Below are 21,918 nucleotides of genomic sequence, written 5' to 3' on the forward strand. Positions count from 1 at the left end.
GAGGCGGCTTTGGCTGCAGCTCTCATTCAAGTCAATGGAACTTGGCCAGCGTGCACTCGAGAACATTTTTACCCCAAGCTTCAATATTTAGAAATATGGTTTTTAGAGTTCAGGAGACTCAGGCTGGTTGTACAACCTATAATTCTTTTCAGTCGCCTCATTGTGGAATTTGGGTGCCTACGCACCCAAATTGGGCGCAGCGTAGAGCCCGCCTTAGCATGGTGGGGTGGCAAGCAAAGCCTGGCTAGCTGCCAGGCTAATACAGTGCTGGGGGGAGCACATAAACCCATAATTTCAGTTCCGGTCAGTGGTAGTTCTGCAGTGGCGGGCGGTGCAAATTTGATGTGGGCTTTCGCTCAACACAATTTTCCTCTCGGTTGGAAAATACTCTCTGAGATTGTGGATGGTTAAAAATTGTGTGTTTTTTTAACGTTATTTTACACCCACATCATTAGCCCTCATTACATTGAAAAACCTCTTGCGCGTCTTGGGAGCTTGTTGCATTGCTAACAAGTAGAAGAACTTGAATCTGTGACTACTTATTTATCAAACAACATGATAAAAACGTAAAAACATAATGTGAAATTAATAATACGAAATCAATCCTCCTTCGAAATCATCCCTCCTTCACTCGCTGTGTTGGATACAGTCAGCGCTAGCTAGTTAGTTGTTGCTGCTTTTGACGTGCCAAATATATAATTTACCGGGTAACTAATCTGGCTGCAAGCATTATCTTCACATTGTACAGTTAAAAGGAAAAAAAAATCTGCTTTGAAAATGATATTTTAATAATGTCCATCATGTTTATCATCTCTTCTTACTAAGTCACTAGCTTCACCTAATTAGGGAAAATTCTACTTGTGTAACTCTTGACAGAGGACAGAGGATGGAAAAATGCTGAGCCTTCTCGCTGGCACTGTTTATTGAATCTGGAAACTGATTGGTTCAAATTGGTAAAAAAAAAAAACAACAACAGCCTTTTCTATAATGTCTATTTGGCATTGTCCTGAATATGAAGGCCGAGGAAGTTTTGGTAGTTATGGCAAAACATAGAATCTGAAATGTGATGGGACAAAAAAAACACACTCACATGACTTGAACCTGGAAATATATTGATTCCACATCATGGAAGTTGTCTATGTAGGTCAGTATACTTTTTTAGTATTTAGGCTAGCAAGGGGGGTTCATGTTCTGATGTTCCGCCACCCAAAGGTAACCTGGCGCTTATTGATTGGAAATTTACTGCATGTGATTGTTTGCGTGTGTGCTTTCATGATGTCATTTGAGCAGTGATAATGAGATTTCCTTTATCTGCTCGCTAGAATGTTCATCATCTCATTATTAAGGGGAAGATGTCACTGCAGTTATGTAATATTGATTGCGTTTGTGCGCATTTGTTTTTTCAAGCGAGACCTGTACCGAGCACATGTTGCAGGTGGCTGGGGTCAAAGTTCATCTCGTTGCATGCTTATTGTCAGTGCTGTGAGACTTTTAACATTACACACACATACACATACTGAAGACAGGATGTGCTGGACAACTGAAAGGAAACAATCACTTGGCCCTTTTCTTTTCCGCTCTTCATGAACCTTGACCTGCAACGGGACTGTGTATGTGTGTGTGTGAGAGAGAGAGAGAGAGAGAGAGAGAGAGAGAGAGAGAGAGAGAGAGAGAGAGAGAGATTATTCAAGGAGACATTGTGTATTTTAAGAGTTTCCAAGTGTCTTCATCTGTGATATTTTTGTCAAAATATGTACCACAATTATCACGAATTATTGACAGTTGTTTTCAGCATACAGTAATCATCCACATATTTGAGCTCAACTATTCATAAATTCTCATTCTCATTTCTGGAGACCCTATCCCCCGCCCCTTTTCGCTGGAAAATCTCACCTTTATAGTCTTTGTGCTCTTTCTGAAGTGCCACCAAAAAGCCCTGTCTAATTGGGAATGTGTTAAGAAATGATCTTGACTGAAAGACAAGCTTTGTCCGTCTAACTCGCAATTTATTTTCAATTTTAATGCTGTAAGACGACTTTGAAATGAAATTGTCATTTAGGGGGAATTTGTGGTACATTATGGCTTTTGAAATATTTATATAAGCAATAATCAACATTTGTGGAGGGGAGTTTTTGGCAGATTTTCACTACTACTACACTATTTGTAGCAGGGTTTGGTCTCAATATTTTGCCAAGGGTAAAATTGGCTCATTTTATGTGCAGGGAGTCAAGCCAATTCAAGCCAGTCACAACAGAAGTTATCTCAAGGCTCTTAACACATTGAGCAGGTCAAGAACCACACTTTTAATACATTAAATAAAACCAACGGAATCCCACATGAGCAAGCACTTGGCAACAGAGGAAAGGAAAAATTCCCTTTAAGGAGGAAACCTCGAAAAGAACCCAGGCGCTGTGGGGCGACCGTCTGTCTCACCCAGCTGGGTTAAGATGGAAGTACGTAGTTGTAAGCGCGTCATCCTCACCATCGCGAGCCCAACTTGAATACAGTGATTTCTCCATGATGTTTTCACATTATTTTCTATAAATGATAGAATGTTAGAGCAATTGTTCGTTCAAATGCAGCGGTAACGCCCAATGTTATTCCCAATGTTTAGGTTGACCGAAATTTTGACCTTAACCCGAATATTGGCTAAATGTATTTTGTGTGAAAGGAAAGCCCTGCAAGCTGGAACAAGTTCACAAATTTAAACAACTGATACTCACTTCTCACACCAACTGGTGTGTTGAAAGTCGAGTCACAAAGTCGAGTCGCCAATCACAGCCAAGCAGCCAGTGTTGTACTGATGTTCTTGTATTGTGTGGGTCTCATTTGTTGACCTTAATCATTCCCTTGCTTACTGATGCTATAGCAACAGTTGCCAGGACTTCCAAACAATAAGATCACTGTAAAAACATCTTTTTTTTTAACAGTTTGCGCTTCAAAAATGGCCAAAATGACATGATTCTTTGCAGTTATTACACATACGCGCGATTAAATATATTATAACATAATATTAAATAATACCATTAAAAAATATATATTTTTTTAATGACCTGGTCTTTTGGTCCCATTTCTAAAATGTCTAATTGAGCATTAAAGTTTGCCCAGGCCAACCTCATAAGGAACAGATGCGGAAACAAGCCACAAGCTAGCAAGCTTATCGTCTTAGCCGATGCGCTAGTTAGCATATGTACGGCGTTGCTTCCCGCTTGCTTGCATCGCCGTCGACATGATTAGTGGTTAATGAGACGGAATCAACCACCATGCCACCTTAATAAAGTTTTAGTCCAGCGCAGCAGTCATGGCAGCGCACACACAGGCACACACACTGAAGCCCAAGAAAGCAGTGAAAGATCAGCACATTAACTAATTAGCCTGCCGGGCTGAGGGGAACCCCAGAGAGGAGGGCTCGAGCAGATGGACCTGTGTGTGTGTTTCTGAAGTGCTCTTCAATTTCATTTGACCATCCATCAACCTGCAGTCACACTTGTTATTTGTGTAGGATGTAGTATTTACCACCAGTGAGGACGTTGTTAGTCACATATACAACAAATTCAGATGTAAAAGAAGCATAAAGGGCGGACAGTCTGGGTGGACCCTATTACATTGAGTTGAATGTTTTTTTATGATTGCTCACTGTCACCGCTACTAATGCCGGCAATCTTGTTTTTCTTTTTCTTTTTTTTGCAGTCATGACCTGTTGAGCCCGACTTCCTTTCCCGTCTGGTCCATCTCCCACCATGCTTCCCTCTCCTTTCCCCATCCTCTTGCTCCTCCTGCTCTCCTGGCCACGCCTCCTCCTCTGTGCTCCGGCAGCACCGCCTGCCCCCCTGGTGGCGGCAGGTGGCCGAGCGGCGTACCGGGTGTTTGACACCTCCCTCACCCACCTGACCGTCCACAAGAGGACAGGCGAGGTTTTCGTCGGAGCCGTCAACCGAGTCCTCAAGCTTTCGGCCAATTTGACCGAGATGAGGAGTCACATGACTGGACCGGTGGAGGACAACGCCAAGTGTTACCCCCCACCTAGCGTCAGGGCCTGTGCTCACCGGTCTGTCTCACCTTAAGGGCCACAATTCTCTGTGTGTCTGTGTATTTGTCTGCCCGTCGGCTTACTTGTGTATTTCTCCAGCCTGGACTCTTTGGACAACGTAAACAAGCTTCTGCTGGTGGACTACACTGGTAACAGGCTGGTGGCGTGTGGATCCATCTGGCAGGGTGTGTGTCAGTTCCTCCGACTGGAGGACCTCTTCAAACTGGGGGAGCCTCACCACCGCAAGGAACACTACTTGTCTGGTGCCAGAGAGGCTGATGGCATGGCAGGTAGGCGGAGCTTCTATTCACACCAGCAGCTGTCAAAACGCTGTTTGGGTTTGAAGCCAGATCAGGGGCGAGTGTGAATGACTGTCTTAAAGGACTTGGCGAAAGAAACGGTGCAGCGTGTAATCTACAAGAACTCAGCTGGTATAGGCTCCGGCTCACCCGCAACCAATAAGCGGAATAGATAATGGAATCAAGGCGGAATTAATAGTCAGTGAAATCAGTAGGTGACATCAGCAAGTGCGGTCACATTGGCGGATAATGGTAGTGAACTGTAAATCACGGCTGAAGGTCGGCTAGGATAAGCCCATGTGTTGGTCAGCTGGTGTTACCATGGTAACTATAACCCTTCTGTCTAGGTGTGGTTGTCGGTGAGGACGACTGGACCAATGACCCTAAGAGAAAGAAAACGGCAAAGGGTGGCAGTCGCCTCTTTATCGGAGCCGCCATCGATGGAAAATCGGAGTACTTCCCCACGCTGTCCAGCAGGAAGCTGGTGGCCGATGAGGAGAGCGTTAACATGTTCTCGCTGGTCTACCAGGACGAGTTTGTGTCATCGCAGATCAAGATCCCTTCGGACACGCTGTCCCTCTACCCGGCCTTCGACATCTACTATGTCTACGGCTTCTCCAGCCGCACTTACGTCTACTTCTTGACGCTGCAGCTGGACACACAGCTGACACAGATGGATGCCGGCGGGGAGAAATTTTTCACCTCCAAGATCGTCAGGATGTGCTCCAATGACACAGAGTTCTACTCCTACGTGGAATTTCCTCTAGGATGCACCAAGGATGGTGTGGAGTACCGACTGGTCCAGGCCGCCTACAAACAGAAACCGGGACGTCGCTTGGCTCAGGCACTTGGCCTGTCGGAGGATGATGATGTTCTGTTTGTCATCTTCTCTCAGGTGACTTTTTGCAGTGATTGTCAAAATGGGCTTCGCGATGTCTCTCTAATGGTACACAGTTTGTTGTTTGTGGCAAAGTTCTTCGCAGTAGCTGCTTAAAATTGTAGCATCTCGCATGCCAAGTTACTTCAAACATACAAGGACAAAAAAGTTTTTCTTGCAATGGCTTGCAATGATATTCCATGTTAGGTCTGTCTCATTTTTGATGAACGCTTTGGCCTATCACACTTTTAAATTTGAATGTTGGACATTGTCGTGGTGGTACGTGGAGAGCTATTTACATATTTGATTTCCTTGGTCACGCTCCACCTCCGGATGATGTCACTCCATTTGATTGGTTGTTCGCACGTGTGTACGTTATTCAGGGTCAGAAGAACCGCTCAAACCCCCCCAGAGAGACGCTCCTGTGTCTGTTCACGCTGCACGACATCAACTTGGCCATGAGAGAGCGGATACGCTCCTGCTACCGTGGGGAAGGCCGCCTCTCCTTGCCGTGGTTACTCAACAAGGAGCTGCCCTGCATCCATACAGTAAGTCACGTCACATCTTATCAAACGGCGCTCCTTTAAAAAAAAAAACAACGTTCGAGCTGTTGTGTGTTGTTTTTTGTCAGCCGAAGCAGATTGGAGACGACTTCTGCGGTTTGGTATTGAATCAGCCACTGGGGGGTCTGCGGGTCATCGAAGGAAGTCCGTTGTTTGAGGACCGCACGGAGGGTATGGGCGCCGTGGCGGCGTACACATACGGCGAGCACACGGTGGTTTTTGTGGGGACACGCAGCGGCCAGCTGAAGAAGGTGAGTTCTTTTTTGGGGATTATAATTTTGATGTACTCAACTCTAACCACGCTAGTGACTAGGCCTGAGTGATATGGCCTTAAAATAAAATCCTCAAAGGACAATGACGTTATTTTCCTTTTTGGTATTTTCCTTAGTTTTCTGATACCAAACAAGCTTTGAAACTGTTTCTTTTTTTTAAACATTAACTTGCTTCAGTTTCTCCTCCATCAACTCCAGATTCTGTCGTACAGCGGCCTCTTCAGATACTAAATGAGCCTACTTCGAGTTTTTCGCGATACGAGTCATCATTTAGATAAACATTTTTTTTCTTTTGACTTGTAAGCAAAATATTGAAATAAGAGCGCAGTGAACTCAACTCAACTCGCTTAACAGCAAACAGCAGTTTGGCATAGTGAACAAATGAATCTTCAAAAGAAAAAAAGCGGCTTCAAGTTGTTCTAATACTTCCAGTTAAAGGTTTATTGTTCTATTAAGCCAAAAACAAAGAGAATTATTGTGTATTTAAAACAACCACATAGCATTGCCTTTAAGGTCGCCTGCTTCATGCTAACGTAATAGGAAATACCGTAGACTGAGCTAACAAATAGCATCATTGTGGTGATGGTTTATTGAGTGTTTTAATGGCTATTTGAACACAAACAGTGCAGCAACACATATAGACACACAATATTACAATCTCTTTGAACTACGGAATCTGCTAAAAATGACATGAATGAATAAATTATACTGCCAAAATAAATCCGATTACTACTAGTGTCACAGTGGAACAATGGACAAGTTGTCATGGTTATACACCAGATGTTTGAAAAATCTACAAGGCTGAACGTGCATGTGCCAGCTCCCGTTTCCTGTGTGTGCAGACCGCAAAACAAATGCACCAACCCTACAAGCGCACACCCATCTTGATGTCAGGTCTGGGAGAGCGGGGATCACGGGGGGCATAGGAGACAGTAATAGAGTAACTGAATCTGATGGGGCGATAGTGAGAGAACTCAAATGTTGGCTGATTGGCTCTAAGAGTGTGTATGTTTGTGAGAGTGTGTGTGTGTGTGCTCATACATCTTTTCAAAACAAACAGCACAGGGTAGAGAGGAGACACGCTGTACTGACCACACACACACACACACTCGCACTTATTTTTGCAAAGGGGAAACGGGGTGAAATATTTCTGGTATTTCTTATTTGATTGATGGACATTATGATGTGACTATCATGTGACTACAGACACATCTTCACAACATGCGCTGAAAAGTTGTCGGTCACTAACAAATGTTTACCCGCCACAGTGTGTGTGTGTGTGTTACTGTGTGTGGGTATGTGCATATGTGTGTGCGTGTCTTCTTGGCATGAGTTAAGCTCTCTCAAAAACATACATGTAGTACACACACACGTGCACACACACTCACTCGCATGCGTTCTTTTGGCACGTTCTAGTGCTCTGTCCTTCCACAACAATGTTCCAAAACCATAAACATTGTCCCCAAGGACTCCCATAAAAGCCATAAAAGTGTGTGGTCTGACTAGAAAACGACGCATTTGGTGCTGTGTATGTATTTGTGTGTGTGTGTGTGTGTGTGTGTGTGTGTGTGTGTGTGTGTGTGTGTGTGTGTGTGTGTGTGTGTATGCGTGTGGTCAGAGGGCTGACACACCCAGTCTAAATGTGAACATGGGAGGAAACCCACTGTGTGCCTGCCACACGCTAGTATCGCGGATGGCGTCACTGCGCTAATGTAGCGAGCTACCAGCCTGCCGCTGTGGGCCAATGAAGCTAGCCGCTAGACTAGCTTTGATGGAAACAGACACACAAAAGGAAGCAGAATTTGTCGTTAACATTCCAAAGCTGGAAATAAAAATCTTAAATGAGCCATTTTTTTGGCAAAGGACTATATTTTCTTGTCGAGAAGCAAAAGCTAAATCAACAAACAAAGAACATTACTGATATACTTTTAATCTTATAGGCCACTTGCCTCATGGCTGCCAAAAGGCGTAGCCGCAGCGTAACATAATTCATTTCTGGTTTCCGGTTCAGCGAGAAAATTTGCTCCCCACAGTCCAGACCCTTTTTAATTTGCTCGCTGTTTTGCTGTGCAGAGTTGTTCTCTACGATTAACACGGTTCCAGTCAGACTTCTGTGTACTCAGTCACCCATTCATTTGGGTGCTAAATGCCTTAGCCGTGTCAATCTTAGGTTATCTAAGAGATTGGCATGGTTTTACTATCAGGTTCAGATCGGACGGGCTTTGAGTGGTGGTTGCGTTATCATTTTGGTTGCTAAATGCTATCTCGCTTAACAGTTCAACAGCTGCACACAAGCCAATACACTCACCAGATACGGCAACTTTCTCGCTCCCATTCTCTAGTGATGTTATGAAATTCGTCGATGCTTCAGAGCTTGTCTCGAGCAAGAGCGGGCGTGCCAAATTAAGCCCTTGATTCAGAGCGTGTGTCGTTTTCAAGAAAATTACGCGAAGGGAGGCCTCAGATTGTGCAGATGATGTCATTCAACGTATTGTTACTTCATAATTACTGGAGACCTCGTGCCACTTTGCGGGTTTGCCAGCGTTCAAAACCTCCACAATGTGGGATGGGTAACAATCTATAAAAGCTACCATACAAGAAAAACCATGCGGGTAAACTCATGTTGCTATTTGACTTAATTCAATCAATGGTCCATCCGCATGGTCACGTACATATGTTGTAGTTCGTAATCCAATCACGAAGCTCCCATCCTCCATTCTATGTTTGTGGGTGGGATGTCAAATGTTAAATATTTATCAAGGGCTTTTACTGTCTAAGTGCTGAAATAATAAACAATAAATCTTTTGGTGCCCTAATAGTATACAGTATACAGTAACGTGTTTAAATGGCGACCATTCCATTGTTTGTATGTGCCCCACATTGTCTGGCGACCATTCCAGTGTGAACCCAACCTCAGATGACAGACCAGATAGGCTCCAGCGTCCTTAACCTGGAAGAGTGCCATAGAAAATGGATGGCGTGTGTGTGTGTGTTTTTGACAGAAACCTCTTTGTTTCTAACATTGTGTTTCCTGTTCCCATTGTGCATGTGGATGGATGTGTGTGGATCGTGTCCCAGTAAGTGTATAACTTAGCGTTCCTTGAATTCCCCGCTGGAACACGCATACACTCGCGCAAAAACAGAGGGATTAATTATTATTCTGTTGCCATGGAGACGATGGGAGAATTAGTGGATGTGTCAGTGAAGACTCTTCACATCGGATCATGTTCGGTGGTCTCCACGTTACCATAGTAATGATGACATGTTGGAGACAAAAGTAGCTGTCAGCTTGACTTTTTCCCATCCTCAACATCCGTGAAAACGCACACATCTTTGCAAGTCCACAAGTATGACCAATTGACACAAAATTGGATGACCAAAATAAAGTTTCATGCAGAAAGGCAAACAACCATTTTGATTTGAAGGAGCCATGTGTGGACAATTTTTACTTTGCTGTGAAAAAGGGATTTTGAGTACCTGTGAATTTTTCTCCACTTTTCTAATTATGTATTCTTTGCATCACGTCATTAACAGGCGGGTTGAATTGGCAGATTTCTCACTGCAGTCCTGTGTTACACACAAATGACAAACAACTTCACAAAAGGTGAAGTGGCCATTAGAGCAGCACTAGGAAAAAAGTGCTTCCTGCTTACTGAAAGGCATTTAGAAAAAAAAACATCAAAATATACATACTATTTGTTGTGTGACTTGAGGGTGGGAAAGCATCAGTTGGCGGTCTTGTTATTATCCAGAGTGTGCGTGTGTGTGTGTGTGTGTGTTAGGGGGATGGGAATGGGTTAATAAGCTTAACAGTCCCCCCCCATGTCACCCCTCACTGGCCTTCCTCCTTCTCGTCTTCATCCCTCAGGCTCTGATGGCTCAATGAACAATGTGTAGTGTGTGTATGTCAGCAAAATTCACACACACTGAATTCCTTGTTTATATCCATCCGTGTTTTCCCTAATGTGGTTTTCATGACAACCGTGAACTGTGTGTTGTTTTTTTAATTACGTTACTGAACTTAGAGACCAATCATAAATGTAATATGAATTTGTGCATTCAAATATTAGAATTTTTTTTAATTTTCTCCAATTATAAAATGACTATGGAGAAAAATGCTTTTCATGATACTTGGAGGGCTTTCATTCTTTCTCGTGAGACCCCCCCCCCCCCCCCCCCAACCCCCCCTTTTTTATTGAATTGAATTATAAAATGTTTAAAGTCACAAAAACAGCCCTTCATCAGTCCATTCCAATAATTAAAAATTGGAGCAATGTCAAATATATGACATGCATATGAAATTTAAACAAGGACTCTGATTATACCACAACAAACCATTTTCAAAGTTTGTTACGGTCTTGATTCACCATATTAACCCTGTTTCTGATTTCTCAAGAAAGAATGAACAGACCAGTCGCCATGATGCTTTTAGTTTTAAAAACGGATGAAAGCTCTGCACAACAAGCCCAGACTAGTGTCACCGGTGTGGCGTGCTTGATGTTTATTTCTAATCTCACAAGATCTGGTGAGGTGTTGTACTTTTTCTGTGGCAACAGTACATGAAAAGAGTACAAGTTTTATTAGGCCAAAATGAGCCTTAATCATGCAATTAAAAAAAGTGGTAGCATTCAAAAGGGCTTGATTAATCACATTAACTGACACCACTAATATATATTTATATAGTATATATATATATGATCTTGGGGGAGGAGAAGCATCATTATCATGACGTCAAGGCGCCTAAAATGGAGGTCGCATACACACACAGATATAGACACACACCACAGATGCACGAGCAAATTGTCTCAGGGTTAGGGGTTAAAGTTCGTGGGTCAGTGTGTGCACATTTTTGAGCGTGTGTGTTTAGAGTTTGAGTCAGAGTCACAGGTGAAAGGTCACTTCTTCCTGAATCACTCCCTTCTTCTTCTTCTTGCATTGGGGGCGCATGAGTGTGAAGGGTGGCGACTCAGGTGTCATGTTAGCTGCATTGTGGAACTTAAATAACATCTGCGTGATTACCACCAGCCATGTTGTTGTTTGTTCTTCTCGTTTGTTTGTCCATTTGTGTTTTTTAAACGTGTGTGTGTGTATAAATGTCCGCCTATGTTTTTGAATGTGTGTGTGTTTTTTTGTCTGTGTGTGTGCATGTTTGAGTATTTGTGCATGCATGTTTTTGGGTGCATTTTTGGGAGTGTTTTTCGTGTTTGTTTGTTTATGTGCGCACGTGCATGTGGTGTGTGACCGTGTGTAGTGTGTGTGTGTGAGAGCACAAGTGTGTATCATCCTTGTCTGCTGCAGTGTCCTACTTTCAATCCCCCTCATCTTCCATACTGTTCAGTGTGTGTATGTGTGTGTGTGTGTGTCTGGGGGGGATTCATCAGTGCAAATTAAGACCAAATGCACGACAAGCAGACAGCTCATTAACACACTGACAACTACACACACCTCTCTCTCCTTCCTTCCTTCCTTCCTTCCTTCCTTTCACCTGCTTCCCTCCTTCCAGCCCCTCATACTAGACCCCAAGCCGACACAAACCCCACAGCCCTCATTCTCGTCAGTCTTGTTTTTCTGGGTCACACTCAGATGAGGTACACGGAGCTCCTGAGTGTGGAAGACGATGGAGTGGTTCATTTTACTGCACTGTGACATCATTGTGTGATGTCCTTCAATACACAGACATTTACTGTACACACAAAAATGATACCAGCTTGAAAAAAATGACAGCATGACTCCTGAAGAAACAAAAGCTGTTTTCTGGAACCATAGCAATAATGAAAAACAATAGAAGGAATGAACAATTCACGATTTTTATTCAGTTAAACATAAATATGAATAGTACTTAGTAAATCTATTGGACCAATCAAAAATCATTCTGGATAATCTTTTCCACCACTTGGTCCTTTGCTGCCTGTGGGAAAAGTTCAATTGTAGACCTTTTGAATGACATGCTTGCTAAATTTCTGGATGTATATGTGTTTAAGATCCGCGTAGATGGACTTCCGCCGCCGTCCCACAATGCTTTGCTGTACGAGAGTGTAACGGTGGTGGAAGGAAAGCCCATCCTGAGAGACATGATGTTCAGTCCGGACCACCTCTACATCTACCTACTCAGTGACAGACAGGTGTGCATGCACACGCAGGAGCACGTCGTCGCACATGTACGTGCATCTGACATGTTCAGCCATGTTGCTGTTTCAGGTGACCAGACTTCCTGTGGAGACATGCGAGCAGTATCACTCTTGTTCGGGCTGTTTATCTTCAGGAGACCCTCACTGTGGATGGTGTGTCCTCTACAACAAGTAAGACTCACACTATGATATCATCTATCTATTTATAAAGGATTTTTGTTCTTCGTGACTGAAATCCATTAAAATGCATTGAGGTGGTGATGGATGGATGGATGGATGGATGGATGGATGGATGGATGGATGGATGGATGGATGGATGGATGGATGGATGGATGGATGGATGGATGGATGGATGGATGGATGGATGGATGGATGGATGGATGGATGGATGGATGGATGGATGGATGGATGGATGGATGGATGGATGGATGGATGGATGGATGGATGGATGGATGGATGGATGGATGGATGGATGGATGGATGGATGGATGGATCTCAATATGCAAAAAGACCAAAATGATGTGGATTTGCCGCTAACAACTGACGCTCACTTCTGATTGGCTCGAATATTGCGCCGTGCATGTGCAGGGCATTTATAGAAACATTAATGATGCCACATGGGAGCACACACACTCTCACACACAGTCGGTGGGCCTCTTTGATGTTGAGAGTCCAGGTGGAGTCATTTCCTCTTTGCTGTAACATCAATCATATTGGCCTTCAGAATTAAAGAGCACTTCTCTGTGCTCATGAAGAAAAATGTCTGCACTCATTCAGGCTTCGCTTGATAATACAACGCTGCATACAACAGTGCAACGTTGCTGATGTGTGCTCTTCTGCAAAACGCTCCAGATGTTCTGGAAGAGTGTGAATGAAAATGTAGCATTTCCCCCTCTGTCTTTCCATCTTCTACCCACACTCCTGTTGCCTTCACAGCCTCTCCAGAAGTTATGAAACAACCTATACAATGTTGCTACACTCTATATTTTATATACTATGAGAAAGTCTCTCACCTACATATCAATGATAATCATGTCATGTGGCCCCTCCAGATGTTCCAGAATGGAGGCATGTGAGAAATGGCAAGAGCCTCTGCACTTCAACACTAAGCTGGACCAGTGTGTCAACATCTCCGTTACCCCCGGCAACATGTCCGTCACCGCCCCTGCAACGCAGGTACGTCCCATCGTAGACATCTAAGCTGCATCGACACCGCCTTGAGTCGTTTGAATTGTTTTTGCGATTCGTAAGTGCGTATAAATGCAATTAATGGCATTACAATTTACCTATGAGCTTGGTCACCAAATAAATTCAACTCGAGGTTAAGCAGACTATATGTATTGACTCCTCGTTTTTAGTATATATATAACTAAGCGCCAAGCCAAGGTATGCATTTTTCCAACGTTTCCATGAGTGTTTCCTGCGACCATCACTGTGATGGTACTATTTTTAAACATTACAAAATATTTCAGTCAATACTCAGTAAATCAACTTCAGATCCAGCAAATCCTGAAACGTAGACGTGAAATTTTTTTAAATAAGGAGCACTGTGATTTGTATTAACACTTAATAGTGCTGATCGACGAGTGTCGATGGACTATCTCCTCCGTCTTGCATAGTATAGGAAAGCAAGTCAAAACAATCAGAGTAGTTACTTTGTGGCAATTTAGTGACAAGAAAGGCGTCTTTGTTTGGAGTCTGGGAATTCATAGTGGAATGTACCCCACGTGACTCAACGATAGAATCGCAATGTTACCAAATCGTCTTGGCAAAATGATGCTATAATGATCAAATCAAATTAAAAATAATCAAAGGTCAGCCCCATGAGATCTAGCTTTGAGTGCATATCAATTGCCACATGCTTAGGTAGAATACTGATCAATACATGGCCCTGATTCTGATTCAAATGAGGCATCTTAACCCAATAGCTCTGCTGCATTCAATATGGCGTTGGCGGACGAGTCAGGGCTCAAGTTGATTGATTGGATGATTTGTTTGTGTGCAGCTCAGTGTACGAGTCCACCACGTTCCCGCGTTGTCAGGGGGTGTGTCCTGCGTCTTTGAGGATATCAGTGAAACCTCAGCAGAAGTGGGGGCCGACGGTCAGGTCACCTGCATGTCACCCACGCTCAGAGACCTGCCGCCACACTCCTACGGTGACACATACACACACACTCACACACGCGCACACACAGACCCACACAGAGAGAAAGAGAGAGTTTCACTCTTTAACGTGAGAGAATTTCAGTAGTCTTGAGTGATGTCCATGACGGCACCTCAAACACACGCAAATACGTATGTAATCATCTTACACACACACACACACATAGGCTAATGTAAGGTGTTGTCTTGGCAGGAGAGAAACGAGATGTCCAACTCAGTCTTCGATCCAGCGAGACCATGCGCACCTTCATCAGCACCAACTTCACCTTCTACAACTGCTCCGTGCTCAACTCGTAAGCTTGTCGTCCATTCCTCCTCTTCTTTTCCTCCGCTACCTGCAAGATGGCATCTTCACCTCCTGTTTGCAGGTGCACTTCCTGTGTGGGCAGCATGTTTCCGTGTCACTGGTGCAAATATCGTCACATGTGCACCAACAATCTGGAGGACTGCTCCTTCCTGGAGGGACGGGTCAGCACGGCCCAGGTAAAACCCCGCTCGCACCGAGCACGCTCAGTCGAGACCCGTGTTTGCAGTTTTTGGTTGATCTTTTTAAATCTGAATGTCAAAAAAGATGACTGTGAAACAACCCAATTTTCTACTGCTGATTACTAGAAAATGGTTAAAATCAACTTTTTGCGAGGGGCTGACAAAAGAAGAGAGTCTTATTTTTCTTTTGTGTTTACAAAGTCACAAAACACTATTCTGTGAGCCTTGAAAGCTTGGCTGGTGCTCAGTAGGCTCTCTCTTCTTTTTAAATGGCAGGCTTTGAAAGTAAGTAAAAAAAGTCTGAAAATAAATATGCCAGTGCTGGTTAGTCAGTCTCTTTGACTGACTGGTGACCATTCCTTTGTATATGCGACCAGCTCGGTGTGTCCCCAGCTTCTCCATAAAGTCAGCTGGGGATAGGCTCTATGCTCACCCGCAGCCCTAATGGGGACAATCTAAAGAAAACGGATTGATCAACGAGTGTGTGTATGTGTGTGTCTTTGTCCCTGCGTGCACACGTGGATCCGTGTCCATTTAAAGCATTTCTCCAGAGTCCCTGCAGCATGCTGTCCACTTCCTGTGGTGTTAGTGGGCTTTCTGTCAGTCACATTGCAATTAATTACTTTGCTGTAGAGCATTTGTGTAGCTTCATTATATCATTATAATTTACTTTTAAATCTGTACTAACCTTTTGAAATATGATGCCTCGGTAAACCTTTTCATTCCCAGCTCACACTTAGCGTTCCTTTCCATTTGTTGCAGGTTGTCAAAACAAATCAAGAATTTCCACCATTTCCATTTCTGCGACTTTCTGTCCACAGGGCTGTCCTCAGATCCTGCCCACGTCGGACATTCTGGTGCCAGCTGGTCTCGTTCGTCCAATCACGTTGCGGGCACGCAACCTGCCGCAGCCTCAGTCGGGCCAGAAGAACTACGAGTGCGTGTTCCACATCCAAGGGAAAGTCCAGCGCATCCCGGCTGTGCGCTTCAACTCGTCCTGCATCCAATGTCAGAACACTTCGGTAAGGCTTTACTCAATACTTTTGATTTGAAAGTTACTACATTATTTCAATTCAGCAGCAGCATATTAATCCGAATACGTACACGTTATCAGACACAAAGACGGACACAATAATACAAGACCTTCTTATGGACCTAAATGAAGAGTTAACATAGCACAAACTTAGCATAGCATACTAAATTTGGTTGGTGCAGTCTGAACTTTTCAAGCGTACACACATGGCGGACTCCCATACTCTATCCTCTTTGTCGGTCATTGTTTTCTTGGACAACGGGTCGTGTCTGTTCCATTTTGTTGCACCTTGTGGTGCAATGACAATGAAGCTAGTCTGAGCTATTCTGAGCCTGTTGAAATGAGTACAGTAATATTTAGGATAATAATTTAGCCTTTTATTCTTAGTATTGATCATTTATTAAAAATGTATTTTATTTTTCCATTACTTAATTAATCAATTGCTATGCTATAATATGTCTCGACAGGCTGCCGAATTAATCAATAAAGCCATCGAGACGTCTTTTGTACAATGAGGCAAGCAAAAAAAAAAAATTGGGGGGGGGGGGGGGGGGAGGAGATTACGCCAAGATGCCAGTTGTGCCGTGGCATCAATATCTACCCCGCCTTCCCCTCAAAAGCCGTACTGACTTGAAAATGTTACAGTAAAACGCCACACATCCCCCACAGTCTTGCTCAGCCCGCTTTGCCTCTGACTGAGACGCAATCGTCTTCTCAGCACAGTGACCTTCACTTGTCCTTGTTTCAGCAAACCAGCATAGTATAAATGAGTGTGGTGTGTTTGTGTGTGTGTGTGGGCGGGGGGGGGGTGAAACCCAGAGGAAAGGGAGCATTAGTTCAATAAAACCAAATCGTTAAATGGGTGTATTTTTTTAACCGTGTGTGAGATTTATTTGAAATCAGTTGTCTTTATTTCGTAGCAATAACCGCAAGTCGTGATTAGAGATAACTCACCGCTTGGTCTCTAATAACAAGTCTCTTGAGAATGTGGGTGTGATTGCACGTGTGCTGATTCTGTTCGATGGGCTCAGCTGGATGATTTTAATGCTAATGGAAGCATTAGGCACACGCGCACATACAGAATCATTGGACAAAGAGATGGATTGAAATGCGAAAATATCTCTATCACAACAACGGAACAAAAAAAACAGGAAGTAGAACGCAGAGTTAATCATTTGATGCTGGCTGAAATGAGATCTAGCAAGGTGCGCATTGTAATAGTTCCATGTGAAAAAGGTGTACCACACTGCAAAATTCCTGGCCTTGGAGCTCCCACTGAACTGTGGTTAGCACACCTGCCACATCGTAGATAAATTCTGGGTTTGAATCTTTGAATCTTGTGGTTGCCTGGATTTTTCCTCCCACATTCCGGAACCATTCTAGCGTGTTCAATTAGGTCACTAAATGATCCCTAGGTATAAATGCAAGCCTATATGTGTTCTGACATGAACATTTTTGCGCGTTCTTGTGCTGCGTAGTACTGGTACGAGGGAACCGAATCAGCTGACCTTCCAGTGGACTTCAACATTGTCTGGGATGGAGACTTCTTCATTGACAAGCCGGTGTCCATGAAAGGTAACGTGATGGTTGATGTTCCAAATCCGCTCTGTCAACGTTGGTCAGTTTTCTTGTGTCCACAAATGACTTGTTTTGTTAAAAATCCCCAAGAAACATTAACTTTGTTTCCATTATGTGGGCAATAAGCTTGCTGGCAAGAATAATATTTGACTGCCTAATTTGGTTATCTGGCTGCTTTACTTTTACTGTCCTTGTGTTTCAGTAATAAAAACAAAATGTCTCACTCACTCCTCCTGAACAATTTGTCCCCCTTCTGCTTCATGTTCCGTATTCAGCGTTGCTGTACAAGTGCGAGGCTCAACGCTCCAGCTGCGGGCAGTGCCTGAAAGCGCCGACCGCCTTCCAATGCGGCTGGTGCGCCGAAAGCAGGAAGTGCGTGCTGCGTCAGCATTGCGCAGCACCGGAACATAGCTGGATGCACCACGGACGCCACAACTTGCGCTGCAGCCACCCGCGCATCAACAAGGTAGGAGTACCCACGCGCCGCCGAGGCGCCACTCCTGCACCCGCCCCTCCGTTAAACCTTGTGTCCCGCAGATCGCTCCTCTGACAGGACCTCGCGAGGGAGGGACTCGAGTGACTATCGAGGGGGAAAACCTGGGCCTTCAGGTGAAGGAGATCACGCATGTGCAGGTGGCCGGCGTTCGCTGTAACCCCGTCCCCTCGCTGTACATCAGCGCAGAGAGGTCAGTGTGAAGCAAACAAGCGCATCTTTCTGGAGCATTATTGCCGCGTGCTGACCAACATCATTCTTGTGAAGTCGACATGTGACTGACAAGATGACCTTTAAGTAGATGTGCACACTGGATAGTGACCAAAAGTCAATAGCGAATTTCTGCGACGAATTAAAGTTCTGCTGAAATCTCAATCGTCTACTCCAAACCAAAAGTCCGCAAATTATTATCCCAGACCATTTGAATAGTATTCAAAACTCTTACTTGAAACATTGTTTCGCCCTTAAAAGCTTACAGGTAAGCACTTTAATACACAATGTACAGTACCTGGATGTACACATCAACAACGATGATGATGATGATGATTATGATTGTGAGTTTCATGAGTTAGCCAACAAATAGTTTGATGAGTTTTTGGCAAGTTTATGGACAACAGTAATCGATGTCTCAATCAAAGGGACACTACAATAAACTAGATAGACATACTGGGGACGGTATGTTGCCATGAATCTAAAAATGTTTGGGGGTATTTTGACAAGTTACAGGAAATCACGAATTGGTAATAAAAAATAAAAAAAATCCCAAAATCCCAAGGATATGACATGATAGGACATGATTCACACTTGCGTTTTAAGCAGGACAGGACGTGCGTCATATCCTTCCAGCGATGCGGCAGGCAGCCAATCATATTCCAGCAGAGTGTGTCCTGCCTGTCACTGTAGGCTTCTCCAGTTGGATTCATACTGCTGCTAGCAACACCTTTGTAAGCCATCACTACCGAGTCTTTATATTACCAATTCAAGATCTCTGGTACAAAAAAACGAATGACTTCATCGTGACTGAGGTGTTTTAATTATCGCAGAAAGTACTGCAGTTTGTCAGCCCCCGTCATTCGAACTGTTTTATTTCCGACACCGTTCACTTGATTTGGATGAAAAACCTTGAGAAGGGATGACCAGGCTGTAATGGATGGGCAACATTTAACATATAATATGATGCCTATATAACATTAGTTAACATAATGTAAAAGTCCATTTGATCCGAGTAAGCGCTGCAAGAAAGACGTCTTGGGTGACATGGGGAAGCGATTGGAAGTCGGCTGCTGTTGTGTCAGCATGTTGACATTTGATGGACGTGCAGTTCACATGTACTCACTAAGTGGTTGACACGTGACTGGCAAATAGCATGTAGCAGACATATTGCTAACATGACCACTCACATGTATTCAGTCAGCAGATGACATGATGTGACTGACATGTACTTGCTATTCGAGTATTCATTGCGTTAATGGACATTTCATCAAGGCGTGAATTCATGTAGCATTTTTCTCAAAACCTTTTTGTGTACATGCAGGGTGGTGTGTGACATGGCTGAGGCGCTGCTGCCTCACTCTCCCGGCGGTGCAGTGGAGTTGTGTATCGGAGTGTGCAGCGCTGAGTATCGCACCATGTCCACGCAAGCGTATGCCTTCGTGGTGAGACTTTGTTCATGTCCTCACGTATCCGCATTCGTTGTCGAGAGTGCCAAGCTAAATCTAAGCTCATTTTCTCTCACTCACTCACAGAGTCCCAGTTTGAGCAACGTTCGTCCGGAGAGAGGTCCAGTTTCCGGGGGAACCAGATTGACAGTGGCAGGTCGAAACTTAGACGCCGGCAGCAGTGTGTCGGTCTTTATCGACAAAGACGAGTGTCTGTTTGTCAAGTAAGTCATAAAAACGGAAATTATTCCTCACAGCAACTGCAGTCAAAGATGAACACTCTTCCTTTTCCTCTACTTATCCAGGCGCATCAATCGGGAGGTGGTCTGCATCACTCCCGCCTCGCCATCCGGAGTTGGCCCCGCCCTTATCCGATTGATGATCGACAAGGCGGAAGTGACCAGCTCCGAGATCAAATACACATACACGGAGGACCCAACCATCACCACCATAGAACCCAACTGGTCCATCCTCAAGTAGGCCTTCGCCCACTTTCACTGTCCACCATTTACAGCGCGGATTTCAAACACCCTGTGTGTGTTTGTGTGTGTGTGTGTGCGCGTGTGTGCGCAGTGGTAGCACAGTGATCACAGTAACGGGAACCAACCTGCTCACCATCCAGGAGCCCAAAGTCAGAGCCAAATACGGCGGAGTTGAGACCAACAACGTAAGACCACTCAAATCTAAAATGACATCACATGGTTAACACCAAGGTTATATGATCCTGCAACGGGGTATCTCCTCAGTTCTGCACGGCGGTCAACGACAGCGTCATGACGTGTTTGGCGCCTGGACTGGTGTACGGCAAGCCCAACCCGCCAGAGGGGGCGCTGCATGCCGAGGAGTTTGGCTTCATCTTGGATCAGGTGATGTGTGTGACGTGACACAACCTTACACCGATGCCAAGAAGCATCTGTTCTGCACATTAAAATGGACATAGCATGGAAAATTGACCAAGATTGGGGTCACGAGTTGCCAATCTAGCAAAAGTCTGCCTTGCCATTGGCCCAGCAGTGTGTGGGGCGGGATGAGGCCCGGCGCACTGCAGATTCACACTTTAAAAAGTCTTTTTTGAGTTGTATTTCTTCTATATTTTAACTTAAGCGAAAATAAATCAATATTATTCATTCATTGTGTTGATATCTCGACTGGTAGGTGTCATCCGTACTGGTGCTTAACTCCACCTTCACGCACTACCCCAACCCGACTTTCGACGCCCTGGGCATCTCAGGAATCCTGGAGGTCAAGCCAGGGTCCCCCATCATCCTCAAGGTGAGGCGCAACCGCACAGAAAGTCACATGGTGGAGCACAACATGCGTGAACCACGTTTGTGTGCAGGGTAAGAACCTGGTCCCGGCCGCCCCCGGCAACAACCGTCTCAACTACACCGTTCTGATTGGCGAGTCTCCGTGCTTGTTGACGGTCTCCGAACATCAGCTGCTTTGTGATTCGCCCGAGTTGACCGGAGAGCAACGCGTGCTGGTGAGTTAGTCCTCCACAATTTCACATGTTCAGCAATTGAGTCGATTCTACAGCATTTCAGTCCATTGCCAGTCTGCCTGAAGCTCCAGCTGTAATTTCTCATAGATCCTGGTCGGAGGTTTGGAGTTCTCCCCGGGAACACTCCATATTTATTCGGACAGCGCCCTCACGCTGCCCGCCATCATTGGCATCGGCGCGGGCGGTGGCGTGCTGCTGATAGCCATCATCGCCGTGCTGATCGCCTACAAGCGAAAGACGCGGGACGCTGACCGCACACTAAAGCGTCTTCAACTCCAAATGGATAACCTGGAGAGCAGGGTGGCTCTTGAGTGCAAAGAAGGTTCGCACACCACACCCACAACCAATAGTGTGTGTGTGTGTATATTTCACATTAATCTGTGTGTTTGGGTTGTGTAGCCTTTGCTGAGCTGCAGACCGATATTCAGGAACTGACTAACGACATGGACGGAGTGAAGATTCCCTTCTTGGAATATCGCACTTACACCATGAGAGTCATGTTCCCAGGAATAGAAGAGCATCCAGTTCTCAAGGAGCTGGACGTATGTCTCACACACACGCACACACACATGGATGAGCTAGTTTACAAAAATACAATTTGTTGTTAATTTAGTGATTTGTAATTTGTATGGTTGTGTGTATTTCAGTCGCCGGCCAACGTGGAGAAAGCCCTCCGACTCTTCAGTCAGCTTCTCAACAACAAAATGTTCCTGTTGACCTTCATACACACACTGGAGGCTCAGAGGTCGTTCTCCATGCGGGACCGCGGGAACGTGGCCTCGCTGCTGATGGCCACGCTACAGGTACCGGTGCCTTGTTGCTAAATTGTCTATAACT

General features: G+C 44.7%; 1 protein-coding gene across 1 annotated transcript in view; it reads left to right on the forward strand.

Moving 5' to 3' along the window:
- plxna3 (plexin A3) overlaps nucleotides 1-21,918 on the forward strand; it is a 30,607-nt gene that overhangs the window by 2,598 nt on the left and 6,091 nt on the right. The window contains exons 2-26 of the mRNA XM_049752768.2: nucleotides 3,691-4,048; nucleotides 4,130-4,320; nucleotides 4,677-5,224; nucleotides 5,590-5,754; nucleotides 5,838-6,020; nucleotides 12,023-12,163; nucleotides 12,240-12,340; nucleotides 13,222-13,345; nucleotides 14,175-14,325; nucleotides 14,526-14,625; nucleotides 14,701-14,815; nucleotides 15,640-15,840; nucleotides 17,330-17,426; nucleotides 17,705-17,895; nucleotides 17,967-18,115; nucleotides 19,457-19,577; nucleotides 19,668-19,804; nucleotides 19,886-20,056; nucleotides 20,154-20,247; nucleotides 20,327-20,446; nucleotides 20,736-20,852; nucleotides 20,920-21,063; nucleotides 21,169-21,403; nucleotides 21,481-21,623; nucleotides 21,729-21,884. Coding sequence (XP_049608725.1) covers nucleotides 3,741-4,048; nucleotides 4,130-4,320; nucleotides 4,677-5,224; nucleotides 5,590-5,754; nucleotides 5,838-6,020; nucleotides 12,023-12,163; nucleotides 12,240-12,340; nucleotides 13,222-13,345; nucleotides 14,175-14,325; nucleotides 14,526-14,625; nucleotides 14,701-14,815; nucleotides 15,640-15,840; nucleotides 17,330-17,426; nucleotides 17,705-17,895; nucleotides 17,967-18,115; nucleotides 19,457-19,577; nucleotides 19,668-19,804; nucleotides 19,886-20,056; nucleotides 20,154-20,247; nucleotides 20,327-20,446; nucleotides 20,736-20,852; nucleotides 20,920-21,063; nucleotides 21,169-21,403; nucleotides 21,481-21,623; nucleotides 21,729-21,884 — 4,203 coding nt within the window. The 5' untranslated portion in view covers nucleotides 3,691-3,740. The remainder of the gene's footprint in view (nucleotides 1-3,690; nucleotides 4,049-4,129; nucleotides 4,321-4,676; nucleotides 5,225-5,589; nucleotides 5,755-5,837; nucleotides 6,021-12,022; nucleotides 12,164-12,239; nucleotides 12,341-13,221; nucleotides 13,346-14,174; nucleotides 14,326-14,525; nucleotides 14,626-14,700; nucleotides 14,816-15,639; nucleotides 15,841-17,329; nucleotides 17,427-17,704; nucleotides 17,896-17,966; nucleotides 18,116-19,456; nucleotides 19,578-19,667; nucleotides 19,805-19,885; nucleotides 20,057-20,153; nucleotides 20,248-20,326; nucleotides 20,447-20,735; nucleotides 20,853-20,919; nucleotides 21,064-21,168; nucleotides 21,404-21,480; nucleotides 21,624-21,728; nucleotides 21,885-21,918) is intronic.

The sequence above is a fragment of the Syngnathus scovelli genome, chromosome 2 (assembly GCF_024217435.2).
Source record: "Syngnathus scovelli strain Florida chromosome 2, RoL_Ssco_1.2, whole genome shotgun sequence".
Classification (NCBI taxonomy): Eukaryota; Metazoa; Chordata; class Actinopteri; order Syngnathiformes; family Syngnathidae; genus Syngnathus; species Syngnathus scovelli.